This window comes from Polistes dominula, unplaced genomic scaffold (assembly GCF_049000335.1).
Source record: "Polistes dominula isolate Pdom_NZ unplaced genomic scaffold, Pdom_raw_medaka scaffold_35, whole genome shotgun sequence".
NCBI classification, from domain to species: domain Eukaryota; kingdom Metazoa; phylum Arthropoda; class Insecta; order Hymenoptera; family Vespidae; genus Polistes; species Polistes dominula.
Window position 1 is genome coordinate 1028856 of NW_028300968.1, and position 16910 is coordinate 1045765.

At 28.9% G+C, this 16910-nt stretch overlaps 2 protein-coding genes across 10 annotated transcripts; one reads left to right on the forward strand and one right to left on the reverse strand.

The window, feature by feature from the left end:
* The first annotated feature begins 2 nt into the window (after positions 1-2).
* LOC107072878 (uncharacterized) lies at positions 3-16735 on the forward strand. 6 transcript variants are annotated; one of them, XM_089173243.1, is made up of 17 exons: positions 3-83; positions 590-657; positions 6138-6270; positions 10429-10566; positions 10741-11080; positions 11250-11294; positions 11589-11714; positions 11834-11968; positions 12094-12222; positions 13240-13421; positions 13509-13617; positions 13722-13943; positions 14238-14455; positions 14541-14754; positions 15806-15989; positions 16108-16210; positions 16303-16735. In XM_089173243.1, the coding sequence occupies exons 1-17, from the start codon at positions 18-20 to the stop codon at positions 16408-16410; spliced, it is 2520 nt and encodes an 839-aa protein (XP_089029369.1). In that variant the 5' UTR covers positions 3-17; the 3' UTR covers positions 16411-16735. The 6 variants fall into 6 exon arrangements, with proteins under 6 accessions (XP_089029369.1, XP_089029373.1, XP_089029371.1 ...); XM_089173245.1 differs by having other exon boundaries at positions 24-83; positions 497-748; positions 5956-6270; XM_089173246.1 differs by lacking the exon at positions 3-83 and adding an exon at positions 107-418 and having other exon boundaries at positions 590-748; positions 5956-6270.
* On the reverse strand, positions 8220-10267 carry LOC149032346 (ATP-dependent DNA helicase PIF6-like). Of its 4 annotated transcripts, none has more exons than XM_089173252.1 (3): positions 9586-10267; positions 9454-9502; positions 8220-9345 (listed from the first exon to the last, which is right to left on the reverse strand). In XM_089173252.1, exon 3 carries the CDS (start codon positions 8966-8968, stop codon positions 8303-8305), a length of 666 nt encoding a protein of 221 aa, XP_089029378.1. In that variant the 5' UTR covers positions 8969-9345; positions 9454-9502; positions 9586-10267; the 3' UTR covers positions 8220-8302. The 4 variants fall into 4 exon arrangements, with proteins under 4 accessions (XP_089029378.1, XP_089029379.1, XP_089029377.1 ...); XM_089173253.1 differs by having other exon boundaries at positions 8220-9352; XM_089173251.1 differs by lacking the exon at positions 9454-9502.
* Positions 16736-16910: the final 175 nt, after the last annotated feature.

Here is a 16910-nt window from a genome sequence, read left to right on the forward strand (position 1 = left end):
CGCATGCGCGGTACTGAATGAAGCCACCCGCTCGGACGTCAGTTTACGTTAGAACGATTATCTTGGACAGTCGCGTTTTGCTCGTGCGTTCATCGTTTACGAATAAATATCATTCTCTTCTTCTTCTTCTTCATCATCATCATCATCATCATCATCATCATTATTATTATTATTATTATTATTATTATTATTTTTATTATTAACTTTCATTCATTTATTGGATTTATCTCGCGTATTCTTTTTCCATCTTCTTCTTCTTCTTCTTCTTCTTTTGAATTAACTTCCATTTTTGTATTTTTGTCATCCTATAAAATAAAAAGAAAAATTTCAGATAAAAACAATTGGATATATTTTTGTTGTTGTTGTTGTTGTTGTTGAAATGATTCATCATTTCATTTGAAACATCATTCGATAACTTGTACGTCAAAAATATATATTGTTTGGTTCATTGATAATATTCTTACTTTTGATTTTTTGATTTGATTTTGACGAAAAGTGTTCACAACGGGGTATTTTACTTACGCGCACAATGATATAAATATAACAGTGAAGTGATATATATATATATATAGATATAATCTTATAATAGATCGTTGAAAAATGTGGAATTGGAAAGATCGACAATCGATATAGAAATCATTCTCGAACGAGAGATTGGTTGGTTTTTTTTTTGTTATCAAAGAAACAATTGTTTTTCTTTTTTTGAATTTTCCTCCATTTCCCGCGCGAGTTACAATACTACGCTAAGGTAAACACGAATTGTATAATACTATTGAAAATTGGTTAAGAAACGGAAACGATTAAAAGAAATGGAAACGATTAAAAGAAACTAACCCTCCCTCCTAACCCCCTGTGGTGATGGTGATGGTAGTGATGGTTGTAGTGGTAGTGTTGATGATTATGTTAATTCTGTGATGTGATCTTTTCTTTTCCCCTCGTATTTTTTCTTTATTCCATCAGATTTTTTTTTTTTCTTTTTTTTTTTCATCTTTATCGTATGTATGACTTTATTATTATTTTTTTTTTCATTTTTTGTTTTTTCTTTTTTACTTTGGTAGTACAAGTTGACTAGAAGTAACGGCAAGAGTCGACGGAAGAATATAAACGACAACGGAGAATTCAATTCCGTCGTCGTGACGATCAATCAATCGACCCAGATCCACCAAGCTCTCTATTCCCCCTTTTTTATATATATATATATATATATATATAACATATATACATGCGTATATGTATGTGTGTATATATATATATATATAAACATATATAAATAAATCTCGTAAAACCTCAAATTTTCTCAACTACACCAAAAATCGACTCAGATCCACCAAGATCTATTCCCCCTTTTATATATATAACATATATACATGCGTATGTGTATGTGTGTGTGTATATATATATATATAAACATATATAAATAAATCTCGTAAGACCTTAAATTTTCTCAACTACATCAACAAATTTACTTGGGAATATCTATAACGCGATCGCTTTGAAAAAAGAAAAAAAAAACAAACAAACAAAATGAAGAAAAAAAGGGGAAGACAAGGGGGTGGCAGAGAGAGAGAGAGAGAGGAAGGAGGAGGAGGAGGGGGGGAGAAAGTTGAGGGTAAGCACGAAGATCCCTATGCAAATTCGTAGCTGCTAATTTACATATTCGCGATTATACGACGAGATTTATCGCGTTATAAAAATCATACCAAGGGGGTTAACCGGTAATCTTCTTGAAAGAAAAGAATTGGGATGGAGGGGAGAAATATGTAGAGAGTAAGAGAGAGAAAGAGAAAGAGAGAGAAAGAGAGAGAGAGAGGATAAGAAAAAGGGGGAAGATGAAATCATGGTGCGAATTAGAATCGTAAATCATTAGAAAATAGCTTGGGTGTGATGATATTATCTTTGAAAAATTCGAAGTAAGGACATTGAGAGTTTTATTATAAACCTTTTCTATTTTTTTTTTTTTTTTTTGGACGCAATCTATCTATATAAATATATATATATATATTTATATATTTATGTTGTATTTATTAAATATATATTTAATATATAAATTAATATATTTATGTATATTATCTCTCGTCATATTTATATATACAGAATAATAATTTATATATTTGATAATATATAAATATATATATGTAATATTAAATAATATATAAATTATATTATATTTTATAAATATAATTATATATATTATATATATATATATATTGACATATTTATATACAAAATAATAATTTATATATTAGATAATATATAAATATATATATAATATTAAATAATATTAATAATATATTAATAAATTATTTCAAATTTCTTAAATTATTAATAATAATATATCTCTCTCTCGAGAGAGAGAGAGATGATTCGTTGTTACATAAATCATTAGAATTATTTAACGAGTTTATATTTTACAGTAATTTGAAGATAATATTATATTCAGATTTTCGAATCAAACAAAAATCTTCCCCCTTTCCCTTTCCCTTGTTCATTCCCTTTCTCTCTATCTCTTTCTCTCTCTCTCTCTCTCTCTCTCTCTTTCTCATAAATCATACGAAATATTTAGCATGTTTTCTTATTTAAATTTTGAAGAAAATATTTCTGTCAACTGTTACATAGAATAAACATGTTTCTCTATTTTATTTCTCACTCTCTCTCTCTCTCTCTCTCTCTCTCTCTCTCAGTCTCATTATCTCTTTATCGTATATCTATCAGTTTCTTCACCTCTCTCTCTCTCTCTCTCTCTCTCTCTCTCTCTCTCTCTCTCTCACTCTTCCCTTCTCATTCTTCTATTTCGTAGAGAATGAATTCCAGAGAATGGGACGACTCGTTAAGCCTTTGATCCTTGGCATGGGGAAAAATCAACCGCGGAAAATATTCATAGGATTATCCACGCGTTAAACGTGTCTCTCTTCTGTCCTCTCCCCCTCCCACCCTCTCCCCCCACCCTTTTTTCTGACCCTTTGCACTCGGATTTGCTTTATTGTTGGAAATCGGCCAGCCAGAATTAATTCGAGTTCGTCCAACCAAAAAACTATACGGGGTGTGTGTGTGTATGTATGTATACCTGTTATGTCGCGACTGATATTTTACCTTATTTTGAATAAATTCTATTGTTTCTTTTTTTCTTCTATTTTTTTTCTATTTATACGCGAGTCCCATAGATTTAATAATGCACGTAATATTCTGTATGCAATTTGTGTTTCATCGATGGATAATTTCAAATTGAAAGGAAATCTAATTAAACGTGAAAAAAAAAAACAAAAACACAATATATAACAAAAAAAAAAATAAATAAATAAAAAGAGAAAGAAAGAAAGAAAGAAAAAAACACAAAAAGGATTAATAAAAACATACGATGCAATTCGTGCGTGAATTGTTCCAGTCAATTGCATCAGTATTTTTATTTTTTATTATTAAAGTTTATATATGTCGTTTAAATAATCATTTAATTCAAATGAAAGATAAATGTGTAAGAGGGAGGATCGAAAAGTAATGTCGTTGTATTACGCACGTCAAATTTTTTATATTAATATTTTATATTAAACAACTGATTGATGATTTTTATTGTTACAATTGTAACAATTTGCATAACAGATAGAAAAAAAGATTGTTGATAACGTGATTAATTAATTTAAATGAAATATTTTAATTACTAATTAATAATATTACAATTTTATTAATTAATAATATTATAATTTTATTAATGATATTATTTATATTTATAAATATTAAGGTTGTCCCAAAAGTTTCTTCCTTTTTAGTAATTCTACAGGTACCATATTTTTTATGTTGAATAATTTAAAGTATAGTAAAATGTAAAATAAAGTAGAATATTATTTTTAGTAAAATATCGTAAAATACAAATACAAAAAAAATATTATATTACGCATACAATATTGTTCAACTTATTATCAAACAAAGGAAGAAACTTTTGGGACAACCTAATACATTATTATTTAATATATATTTAATATATAATATATATTTGTAATATATATATATATATTATTAATATATTATTATTATTATTATTATTAATATTAATATATTATATTATTATTTTATTAATAATATTATAATATTATAATTGTTTGAAGAATTGATTCGTTAAAATTTTAAGGTTAAAAAGCTCCATTACTTTTCGATCCACTTAATGAAAAAACAAAAATATTCCTAAATAATTATTTTATTAATGATCCTATTATTTATGGAACTTTTTAAATTCTTAATTTTCATGGAATGAAAAAAAAAAAAAAAGGTACCTTAATGATCCAGCGAGATGATAGAAGTTGCAAGCACTTTATCTCTTTCTCTCTCTCTCTCTCTTTCTTTTTTATAACACTTGCGCTTAGATCGAAACTTTTCTAAGAGTGAAAAGTGGAAAGGGGTTGTTGAGATGGGGGGAGGCGGGGGGGGGGGAAGGGGGGTAGTGGCAGAATATTCGTAAAAGTTTTCACTTACCAAACGAAAGATAAACTTTCTTCGAAATTTTTTGTTTTACAAGCGACAACGGCGTCGACGATGGCAACGATAGCTCATTAAAAATAAATATTCGATAAAGTTTAAGGTGCAAAGGGGAAGAAAAAAAAAAGGGAAAAGTAAAGGGAGCTTGAAAATATCGAAACTTGTCGGTGACTTATCGATCTTAACGTTACGACGAAATAACTTAATATTTTCATAACGAAATCTAGTATATATATATAAAAATGGTGTTGGGGGGGGGGCGGCGGCTAAAGTTTGATTTTAATGGAAGCTTACTGTAAAAAAAAAAAAAAAAAAAAAACAAGGATAAGAATACATTAGGTCGAGTCATAAATAACTTCCGTTTTCTTATGAGACAAAGAATGGTGTTTCTGTCACTGATAAGTGTAAGACACCTTTCATGGTGTTTTCTTTTTGCACTCTTTGCAATTGTTCAACGTATCTATTAGATTTTGCTTCAATATTACCTTTAAAAGGTTCATCAAAGTTGGAAATATGTCCCTGCAAACTCGGTTCATCTTTTAAGATCATATCTTCAGAACGGAATTTTACAAACCAATTTCTGACTGCCCTATCAGTTATCAGTTCTGCACTGTATACGCTGCATATTTTTTCAGTTGCCACTTTAATGGCATTGTCTTGTTTCAATTCTTAAAGCATTACATGTTGAATATGCACTTTTTCAAGTGAAAACTTCTTTAGAATGGGTGTGATTTGAAAAAATGTAACGGAGTTGTAGGCGGCTATGTAACGAAGCGGTGGGAGGCGATGAAACGGTCGCGATACTAAATAAGAAGTGAATACAATTATCCTACAGCAGATATTTTTATTTTGTATTCGTCTAATTCTCTCGAAATTTAGTTTTTTTTTCAAGATTTCACTTCTAACACGTGTTGATCTTTACTATCCATTTCAATGGTTAAGAAAAAACGGTTAAATGTAACATTGATTACATGAAAAAGTTGACAGAAGACTAACCTGAATCCTCATTTATACAGTGATATCAAAAATTTGTTTGTTTCGGTGACTTATAATAGGTAAATACGAAAAATAGATTCTACATAGTCGTATTGGAAGTTATTTATAACTCGATCTAATGCAAAAGAACGTGTAATTAATAAATTAAATTCAATTTACGTATTTTTACGTTTTGAAAATACAATATGAGAAGATAATGAAAAATAAAAGTGAAACAAATTGCGTTTGAAATAGACAAAGAATTGGTAAAATAAATAAATAAATAAATAAATGAATGAATGAATGAATGAATGAATGAATGAAAGAACAAAATAAAGGATAAGAAAGATCACGTTTGAGAAAAAAAACAAAATAAGATCCATTTAAACGTTTCCGTTTTTCATCTAATAAAATATTCGTTGTGAAACGAGACGAAAGATTGATCTCTGTAAAAAAGAAAAAGAAAAAGAAAAAGAAAAAGAAAAAGAAAAAAACCAAGTGCACAATTGTTCGTAGGAATAAAAAGAAGTTTAAGAAAAAAAAAAAAAAAAAACAGATAATTAAATCATGAATGAGAAAAATAGGATGGTAAAGTTAGATAACGGAATGCTACAACCACGTATGTTACTTTATCTCATTCTCGCACAATTTTTCTTACAATTATTTACCTCCGTATACCTTTACACGTACGTGGTAAGTGTTGAAAGGGAGCTTCGAATAATACGAAGTGGTGAGTGCGAGGGATCTCAACAAAATGAAAAGTTTATTCGACGAAGGAGAAGCAGCGCGTTACCAACTGCGGGAGACAATGCGGTTTCAGACATATCCAGGGTACGTTAATCAAACACCAAACCCCCTTCTCCCTTCCCCTACCCTCCCTCCTCCTCCCTTTCGAATAATAATATATTACAAATAGAACCTTAGATAATCCTAATTAAACCAGCCATCGCGCAAAAGTGGCACGAATTTAAATCTTTGCGGCACAGAATTTGAAATAATAAAATAGTTCTATGTTGCATAGAGAAATTGAAAAATTTACGTTTTAAATTAAACACAATTGGTATATTTTTTTATTAATAAAGGTAATAAATAATGTAATAGTATAGAAACATAAAAAAAAAGAGTTAATAACTAATTGTTTTTCATAAATAAGACGATTTGAAAATTTACGTTTTAAATTAAACACAATTGGTATATTTTTTTATTAATAAAGGTATTGCATAATGTAATAATGTAAAAATATATAAAAAAAAAGTTAATAACCAATTGTTTTGAATAAATAAGACGAAATATAGAACTTATAAGCAATGTGTAGCTATTGCAATAATATTTCAAGGTGGGATTAAAAATGTTCAAATGAATGTATCAAATAGGTGGGACATTTTTAATCCCACCGTGCCCCAAAGAGTTAAATGAAATTTCTCGTTACGTGATAAAATTCAACAAATAATTTGTTTTGTTCTTCAAGTATTTTAAATCAACTATTTCAAATGAAATCTGACGTATGTCAGAAAAAAACACTGTTTGTAAAAAAAAAAACAAGCATTTGGAAAGATAAAAAAAGGACGATCGCAATTTCGTGATGAATATTTCAAATATTTGTCTTCATAAAAAAAGAAAAAAAAAAAGCTTTGCTTTTTATTATATAAAAATATAAATAATATTATATTTAATGAAAAATCATATATAAATATAAATAAAATACGAACGAATCAAAGCAGCATCGCTAATTTTCGTCATCTCATGCTCGAACGACGAATTTGAATTTTTTTTTCTTGTTTTTTTTTGTTTTCTTTTTTTTTTAGAAAATGCCATACAATAAAAAAAGGCTTTTTGCTTTTGCACGAAGCACGAGAATTTGATGAAATCATGTAGAGAGACGTTCGAGTTTCGCGATTCGAGAGAGCAAGCTGACATTCGGCATTCATTATTTCTATACACACAAAACTCTATATTGGAAAATTTACTAGCAGTAAATTAATATTTACTTACAGTAATATGATTTCAAATTTTCATTTTAATCGACGACGTGCTTGTATATATATATATATATGTCTGTGTGTGTGTGTGTGTGTATGTGCACGTTAAATATAAATTTACTACACACATATCAACTTCATTCATTTATATCGTTAGTACAGATTGTAACAACCACAGTATTTTGATAAGCAACAAATGAAAGTTTATATTTTCGTATGTTACTTTTTGGATATAAAAAAAAAAAAGAAAAAAGAAAAAAAGAACCGTTTCCTTTATTTTTTCTTTTTCTCATTCTCATTCTCATTTTATCCCATCACGAAAGAGACGAATGGAGATGCTTATTTACTGCAAACTAGGTTTTCCAATACAGTGACATCAATTTTCTTCTTTCTGACTTCGATTTTCTATCGAAACCAACCTACACATATACACGTCCGTTTTCAAACGTATGTACGTACACATAAGCACGTATGTATATATATATATACCTATATATATACTAGGGTGCCCCGGCCACGCGTTGCTGTGGCTTTTTTTGAGGTGAAAACTTTTTCATAATCAGATCGATTTAAAAATCGTTAAATGAAAGAACGTAAAACTGATAAAACAAAGATAATTTATTAATTAATAAAATTCAGTATATAATTTTTTATTCCAGACAAAAAATAGCTTACTCCTTGTAAGTATGTATGTATGTTAGAGTGTGTATATTGTATGTATGTAAGAATGTGGTATATGCGTGAAATAAGCATGGAGCGCTGTGAATGATGAGGGAATATAAAAATAACAAAAGGCAAACATTATTTTTAAGTTATTATAATTTATTCCTTAAAATTATATATCATTAATTAAACAATTACGACAGTAACACTATTAAACAATATCAATCTCTTAATGCTATAGCGTGAACAATATTTTTTGTTAGTCCATCTTTAGCTAACACAAACAAACTGGATGGTTTACCCACTCGAGAGCATGCCACGTATAATTGTCCGTGTGAAAAACATGGTGTTCTCAAATCTAATCCACAAACAGACATTGTTTGACCTTGGGATTTGTTGATAGTCATTGCAAATGCCAATCTAATCGGAAACTGAATACGTTTGAATTGAATTGGCACATCTGTAGGTATAATAGGAATCCGTGGTATGAGTATATTTTCACCTCTGAACTTGCCATTTAAAATCCTGGCTTCGATCACGTTTTTCATTAATTTGTGAATGACTAATCGCGTACCGTTGCACAGCCTGGGCGGGTTCAAATTACGAAGCAAGATAATTGGAGATCCAACCTTTAATTGTAAATTATGCGGTGGCATGCCTGGCAAATCCAGTGAGTTCAAAAACTCTGTGGGAAAATTTACTGCTTCGCTGTCGTCGCAAACTGTATCAATAGATTTATATGATACCAAGTTCCCTGGCAACAACATTTGTATCTTCAGATTTAAATTGTCAACGTCTACATTTTTTGCCGCTAAAATCGCTCTTTCGGCAAGCCATTCATGATTTATGTACTGTGTGTGCTTTTCAGAGCATGACAATGCGGACATTCCTTGTCCATAGCACCAATTACCACTTTTGAATGAGCATAATATTCAATATCGGGCTCATACTGGAATGCTAGACGCAGGAATGAATCAGATATAAATGCTCGATGTACCTGTTGTCGTTGTTGGTCACTTGTTCTTCGTCTATTGACTGTGAAACGGCGTGATTTTCGTTGTTCTAATCTTCTGACTTCATTGCGTTCAGCTCGTGTATCTTCTGGCTCTTCTTGATGCAATTGCGCCATTCTGACACGTGCATCAGTATTTTGTTGCTGGATTTGTTCTTCTGTTCTTTCGGATCTGCTATTTCGCAACTTTCGAGCTTTACTTGTACTGCGGCTCAAATCAGCCCCTTTGCGTTTTCTTGGCATTGTGATTTTCTGGAAACTATGAAAATCTTAATTGTTCAATTACATTTTTTTAATAAAATTAAATTAAAATTACATTTTTATAAGATCAACAACATAAATAAAAAAAAGTATACTTACAACACAAAATCCGTTGTTATTGGAAGCTCGTGTCACGTAATCACTTGAACTCAAAATTGATAATTTAATAAAATTAAATTAAAATTACATTTTTATAAGATCAACAACATAAATAAAAAAAAGTATACTTACAACACAAAATCCGTTGTTATTGGAAGCTCGTGTCACGTGTTGAGTACTTTTGAGGTTATAAAATCACTTGATTAACTAATCGTGCAAAATACACTCAAAATTGATAATTTAATTATTATTGATAAAATAGGAATGATTAAAAGTTAATATAAGAGTTACACTGAGATAGCAAAATAATAATTGTCAACGTTACTACTACACTTGATGCATAAACAATAATGATGGCCGACAACTGTGTAGGGAGTAAAAAATAAAGGAAACCGGCTTCGTTCTCATCCCTACTCCGTGCTGTTTACTGGGTCAGAAGTGACACCTATAAACATCTGGCGGGGATAATAATAACTAAATAAATGACGATTGATCAGTTATCGACCGGAGAGGAAAAATGATTAAATTACTAAAATAGCTATTAAAAAATAAGGGTTGATCGTAGAAGGGTGAAAATTAAGGATTGTATGTATTTTTGTATGCTGTATCATAAAAAAATAGAAATTACAAATTTTGTCTAAAAAATGAAAAAAAAAGTTTAGGGGTGGACTACCCCTAACATTTAGGGGGATGAAAAATAGATGTTGGCCGATTCTCATAGATACCGGATAAGCACAAAAAATTTCATCAAAATCGGTCAAGCCGTTTCGGAGGAGTATGGGAACGAAAACTGTGACACGAGATTTTTATATATATATAGATAGATAGAAGATAGATATATATATATATATATACACACACATTATTTTAGCCGTTTTGTTCAAGAAGAAACTTTCGTTCGTGACGGCTCGTTCGACGAAGGATTTAATCTGATAAAAGTACCGGTGTAATCGCAATTCTGCTCCCTTGTATCAGATTCGAGAGGATAAAGAGCTAGCGAAGGAATCGAAAAAGGTAACCGCGCCACCGATTGCATTATCAGGCTCTTCATCTTCCCCGACTGCTCCTGGCGGCCAAGATTGGGTTTGGTTGAATGCTGACACTCGTATACAGGTCAGTTAGCTTGCAACAATGGCATGTATTGGCTAACGAAATGCATTGTTCCCGACGTATTTACCTTATATCATTTGATTTCTTTTTCTTCTTCTATTTTCATTGTATTCTTTTCTAAAAACGAGAAAGATCAAATCGTAAATCGACACAAATCCTTGTCAAATATGATTACAGTTTGATGCAATAGAAAACTTTTGTCGTTCCTCGACAAAATATTGTCCACCGGGTCTACCTGGCTCACCAGGAAATCCTGGCCAATCTGGTTTACCTGGTTTACCTGGCGTACCGGGAACACCTGGACCAGAAGGACCTCCAGGAGAAGCAGGGTTTCCTGGTATCAGAGGACCAAAAGGTGAAATAGGACCACCTGGTATAGATGGAAGGGATGGTATACCAGGTGAACCAGGTTTGGATGGTATACCTGGACGTAGTGGTCTCGATGGATTGCCTGGATTGAATGGTAAACCAGGAGAGGATGGTATACCAGGATATCCTGGAAGAAATGGAACAGATGGTACGGAATTTGTTTAATTAAACTAAACTTCAAAATAAACTTTAACTTCTATCAAAGTGTGGTGTATTCATGCTATTTCACAAAATATATTCTTTCCTATTATTATTAATAATTTGCACCAACCTAATAACATCTCGTTTAACTTTGTGAACCCCTTTTTTTTTTTTAGGTAGACCAGGTCAACCAGGTCCTCAAGGGCCACCGGGACCGCGCGGTAAGTTACGCGTTGAATAGGTCATTGTATAAAAGTGTATCTTCAAAATTCGTTTAAGCACGATTATAATCTCTCTTCAATATTATTATTAATTTCTTCAAGTGTCTGTTCTTGATGAACGTAGGTATCTAAAAAAAGAAGAAAAAAAAAAAAGAAATAAGAGATCTCATTTAATATCATCTCATCTTATTCAGTTGAAGTATAATACTCTTCAATTAATTTGAAAAGATTCAATTAAATGTGTAGTAGATGATGAAGAAAAAAGAAACATAACGTATCATTTATAAATTGTAGGAGATGTTGGTCCACCAGGAAAGCCAGGAATACCTGGAAAAGATGGAAAGCCTGGAATAAATACTTGGAAATTTACTACAAATGATGACAATGTTAATGATTTATTAATACCACCATCTATTTTAGGTAAAATCTCTTAAGTTTTCATTTATAATGAAAAAAGGTATTTCTATATATATATATATTTGTTCTACTTTCATATTTTTTTGGCATGTAACTTTATAAAAGAAATCATTCTGCAATAGATAATGTAACTGAAGTGATTACATTAAGAGAAGGAAGCAATGTAAGATTGAGATGTGCAACGAGTGGAAGTCCACCACCTGTTGTTCAATGGACTAAGAAAGATGGTACCTTAATACATCTAGGATCTTGGCATGGTAAGAGCATCAAGTACTAGTATATATCTATATATATATATATACTTCTACTGTATGTACTTTGTAGTCTAAATAAAATAAGTTATTTGTAGCAATGAAATAATAGCATAACTCGTGTTATACAGTAACTTCCGTAATTGGCAGCACGTTTAATATAAGCGTAGTGAATAGGGAACACATGGGTGAATATACGTGCACTGCAGACAATGGAATACCACCACGAGCATTAAAAAATTTTAAACTTCAAATTAGATGTAAGTATATTATTTTTATTCTATTTTAATCATTATATTGATATTTATTTTCTTTATCAAACGAATGATAATGCAGTTATTATTAATATCTCTAAAGTATTGTATTAAATTTATATATATATATATATTATTTAAATATATATTTAAAATATATATTTATTTACTGGATTATATACTGTATATATAAATACTGTATATGTATAGTATATATATATATATATATATATATATATATATATATATATATATTATATTAAGTTAATATAATTATAATATATATATATTATGTAATTATATAAAAGATAATATATACATTATTTATTATATAATAATATATTATTATTAATACAATATTTATTATATTATATATTATTATTATTATTATTATTATTATTATTATTATTATTATTATATGAACTTAATATAATATATATATATATGTATATATTTTATATTAAGAAATTAATATGAAATAATATAAATCTAAATGTTTGATTATATTCTCTATTGAAATATAAATTAATGAATTGAATAATTCATATTTATGAATACACACATACGTACTATGTTATCGATTTCATGCATATGTATACACCCTGCTTATATATCCTGCATATGACGAACACATTTCCCATAAACGTGCACGTGTTCTGAATTCAAATATGTTATTATAATCTGTATACACTATCCTATCGATTCTATTTGTCTTCTCTATCATCTCAGAATATGTAATAGGATTGTCGTTCGTCTAATCTGTCTAACAAACAATTATTTTATTTTATTTTATTTTTTTTTTGTATCGATTACATTAACTATATTTACATGGAATTTTATTAGCATGAATTTACAGTCAATCTTTTGTTTAAGTAGTAAAGAATTTATACAGTCGTCAGACTAGGGAATATAATAGTCAAACATATAATCTAAACTTTAATCAAATTTAAATCTCTGATTATTTGATTTCTTAGAATAAAAAAAAAAAGAAGAAAAATAAAAAACCATTCACTTTATTTATAGTTACACCCTTTATTCGTATACGAAATCAAATGATACTCGTACGAGGTCAAAGTTCAGCAATTTTAGAATGCGAAGTTGAAGCATTTCCAGAACCAACGGTACATTGGGAACGTGGGGATGGTCGTCGTTTGAAAACACCCGACAAATATCGTACGGAAATTTCGGATAAAAAGGATTTCAAGGTAGTATATGATAAATAATAAAATCAATATAATATTATATATAAAAATAAATCAACAATTGATAGGATTGTCAATATTGATTTACAGTTTAAAATGCGTTTAAAGATATCTCGAGTTATGCCGAATGATCATGGTATCTATCATTGTGTTGTAAGAAATGAAATTGATGTTACAAAAGGTTCTCTGATAATCGATGGTTCGTGTCCAATACCTATAACATTTGTCATTATTAATTTATTCCATTTATTTATGTATATTAACAACATGTAACAAATTGTTTATATTGTTCATATTATTTAGATGATATGAAACACATGGATAGATTTAGATTTGGTAAGCAACAAAATGTTGTTTATGGTGAACCAATGCCACAAAATATCGACTTGGAAGAATTATGTCCGCACCAAGAAGCATGTCCTACATGTCATCCCATGAAATGTCTTTACACTGATATCGATGGTTACGTAAATGTTCAACCATTACGGAACGTCAATTTCACAGGATTGCCGTCAAGATTAGTGGGTAAGTGGTTTTTCATCGTCATATTTATCTGATCCAATATAAATAACTTTTATATATATAATATAATATAATATCCGTATTATACATATATCCGTTACTATATATATATATAATATAAATTATTTATTATAGTAACTAAATAATATATACTATAATATAGTAGAATAATATAATATAATATATACTAGTATATTACTTAAAATATATATAAATACTTAATATATATACTATAATATAATATATTAATATTATTAGTTACTATATATATATATATATATATCCGTAAACGTATAGATGGTGTAATAGAAGCAGTAGGTAAACCAGTATTAAAGGGAACTATGGACGATCATTATGGTAGTTGGATGCATGATCCATCTCCAAGGTCCGATGGTATTTCAGATAAATATTGGGTTACAAGAAAAAATGAAACATCATATATATTGGAATATAAATCTAAAGAACATTTTAAATCAAAGACACCACAAAAAATCGAATTACCATATCCATTTCAGGTTTGTACATAAATGATTATAATAATAAATATTCGTTCTATATTTATAATTATTAATAAATCATCAATATTTTCTCGTGTTACAGGGAAATGGACATATAATATATAATGGATCATTTTTTTACAATCCAAAAAATCGATCATCGATCTTTCGATTCGATCTTTATCATGGTCAAGGATGTGATATATTTTTTTCCAAATGCGAATTAAAATTACCTGGTTTATACGTTAACACTAATAATTATCTTTACACGCCTAATCATAATTATAATTACGTGGACTTCAACGTTGACGAAAATGGTATGCTGATTTAAATAATAGTTTATAACAATTTATTCATTAACACTAGATTTAAAAAGGTTTTATTTAAAGGTTTATTCCAAAAAGTTAGTGAGGTTTTATATATATGTATATAGAATATTATATTACTATACAGTATACAGTATATTACTGTACATTACTATATATATATATATATATAATAATGAAATTTTAAATGAATTTAATTATCTCTCAGTCTATAAATCTAATGTTAAATATGTGTCTACAGATTTTCTTAAGAATTCTTATGGGTTTTTCAAAGATCTATGTGTGTACATGATAAAAGCCATATGTCTGTCTGTTTGTGTGTATGTATTTATGTATGTACGTATGTATGTATGTCTGTCTGTCTACATATCTGTCTGGTAAGCCACGATTTACTATGCCTCGAAGATGGTATGCATCGCACATGCATTTGCGGTCCATGGGTACATAAAGGACGGGGATTGTGTGGTCAGACGGCACATATTCTAAAGCCGATAGAGATCAGCTAATAACGCGTTATGAAACACACGTGTATGAAAGCAAGTAGTAATATGCGTATGCCATAAATATCAACGAGTTTTCTATTATACATATATGATGTTTATACTTTCACCCTTTGATCTCTATTGGTATTTTTAATAATGTACCATTGATGGATATTTTTAAAAGAAATCTGTTTTTTTTTTTTTTTTTTTTTTTATACTTTCATTTTCATATATGCAATTCACATTTATGAATATAGGCGTTGTGATTTATTTTTATATTATTTTTATATTATTTTTAATATATTTTTTTTATTAGAAAAATATAATAGAAGTTATATAGATATAAGTGTGTTATAAAATTTATTATTATAAAATATATATTCCTTATTGTTTTTATTATTATTATTATTGTTATATTATAGTATTTTGTAAAATATAGTTTGGTTTAATATTATACTATTTATATTAGTATAATATTAAATTATAATACAGTATTATGTGCTAGTAATTAGAATATTCAATATATATTATGAAAATTATCTATAAATTGTATTTTATAGGTTTATGGGTAATTTATGGATTACCATCAAATAATACGATCGTGATGAAAGTGGGCGCTACTGATCTCAGTCTTCAATATGCATGGAACATCAGTATTGATCACCATAAATTTGGAGAGATGTTTATTGCTGGTGGAATTTTATACGCAGTTCATAGCGTAACCGATGAAACTATGAAAATTCGGTAAACATTTCGAATAAATATATTTACATAGAATAGATAAAACAATCCTTATGCACGCAGAATAAAAAAAAGACCGGATATTTTAATTGTCTACTAAATAAATAATTATTTTCTTTAGATTAGCCTTAGATTTGTACAAAAATTCAACAGTTGATGTACATTTGTCATTCTCCAATCCATATCATAAAACTACAGCTGTCAGCTATAATCACAAAACGAAGGTTTGTAATATTGAAATTAATGAATAGACATGATATATTTCAATTATATAAAATTGTTGTTTGTCTTAGATAAATAAGAAAATTATTTACAGGAGCTGTATACATGGAACAAGGGAAATCTATTAGCTTATCCTGTAAAATATCAAGGTCTCATTAATGTTACATTAAGAGAGGAGCTCAAAGATACGGACAACGCCTAATAAATTGATTTTAAATATCATCTGTGATAGTTCACCTTCGATCGATATCACCACCTTATACTAATTTACTGTATTTACTAATATAAATCGTATTTAATATTTTATCCTCTCTCTACCATGATCTCCAAGTGTAAAATAAATCATCTGTGAAAAACATACAAACTAAAATGAGTAATTGTACTCTCGATACGTCTTTTTTTTTTATATTATTTGTGTATTTACTTTGATCATCACGTATTATATGTAAACATAACAAAAAAAAAAAAAAGAAAAACCAAAGAAGACACAAAATAAATATGTCATTTTAAAGATTACAAATATAGCAGCAGCAGCAGCAGCAACAGTAAAGCATTTTTGATTAACCAGTTAAGTGTGGCGATGATCTGTGCGCAGAGTGCGCTCTCTGGTGTGTGTCGCGATAATCAAGCGATGTCGGATATAGTCGTCAAACACGCTTAACTGGTTAATTATGTTTCGTTGTTGTTGTTGTTGTTTTTTTT

Bases quoted from the DNA above. Each gene is read 5' to 3' on its own strand.
- LOC107072878 (XM_089173243.1), top strand. From the start codon at position 18: ATGAAGCCACCCGCTCGGACGTCAGTTTACGTTAGAACGATTATCTTG. The intron at 84-589 runs GTGCGTTCATCG...ATCTTATAATAG, and splicing joins TGGACAGTCGCGTTTTGCTC to ATCGTTGAAAAATGTGGAAT. The intron at 13,422-13,508 runs GTAGTATATGAT...ATTGATTTACAG, and splicing joins CGGATAAAAAGGATTTCAAG to TTTAAAATGCGTTTAAAGAT.
- LOC149032346 (XM_089173251.1), bottom strand. From the start codon at position 8,968: ATGTCCGCATTGTCATGCTCTGAAAAGCACACACAGTACATAAATCAT.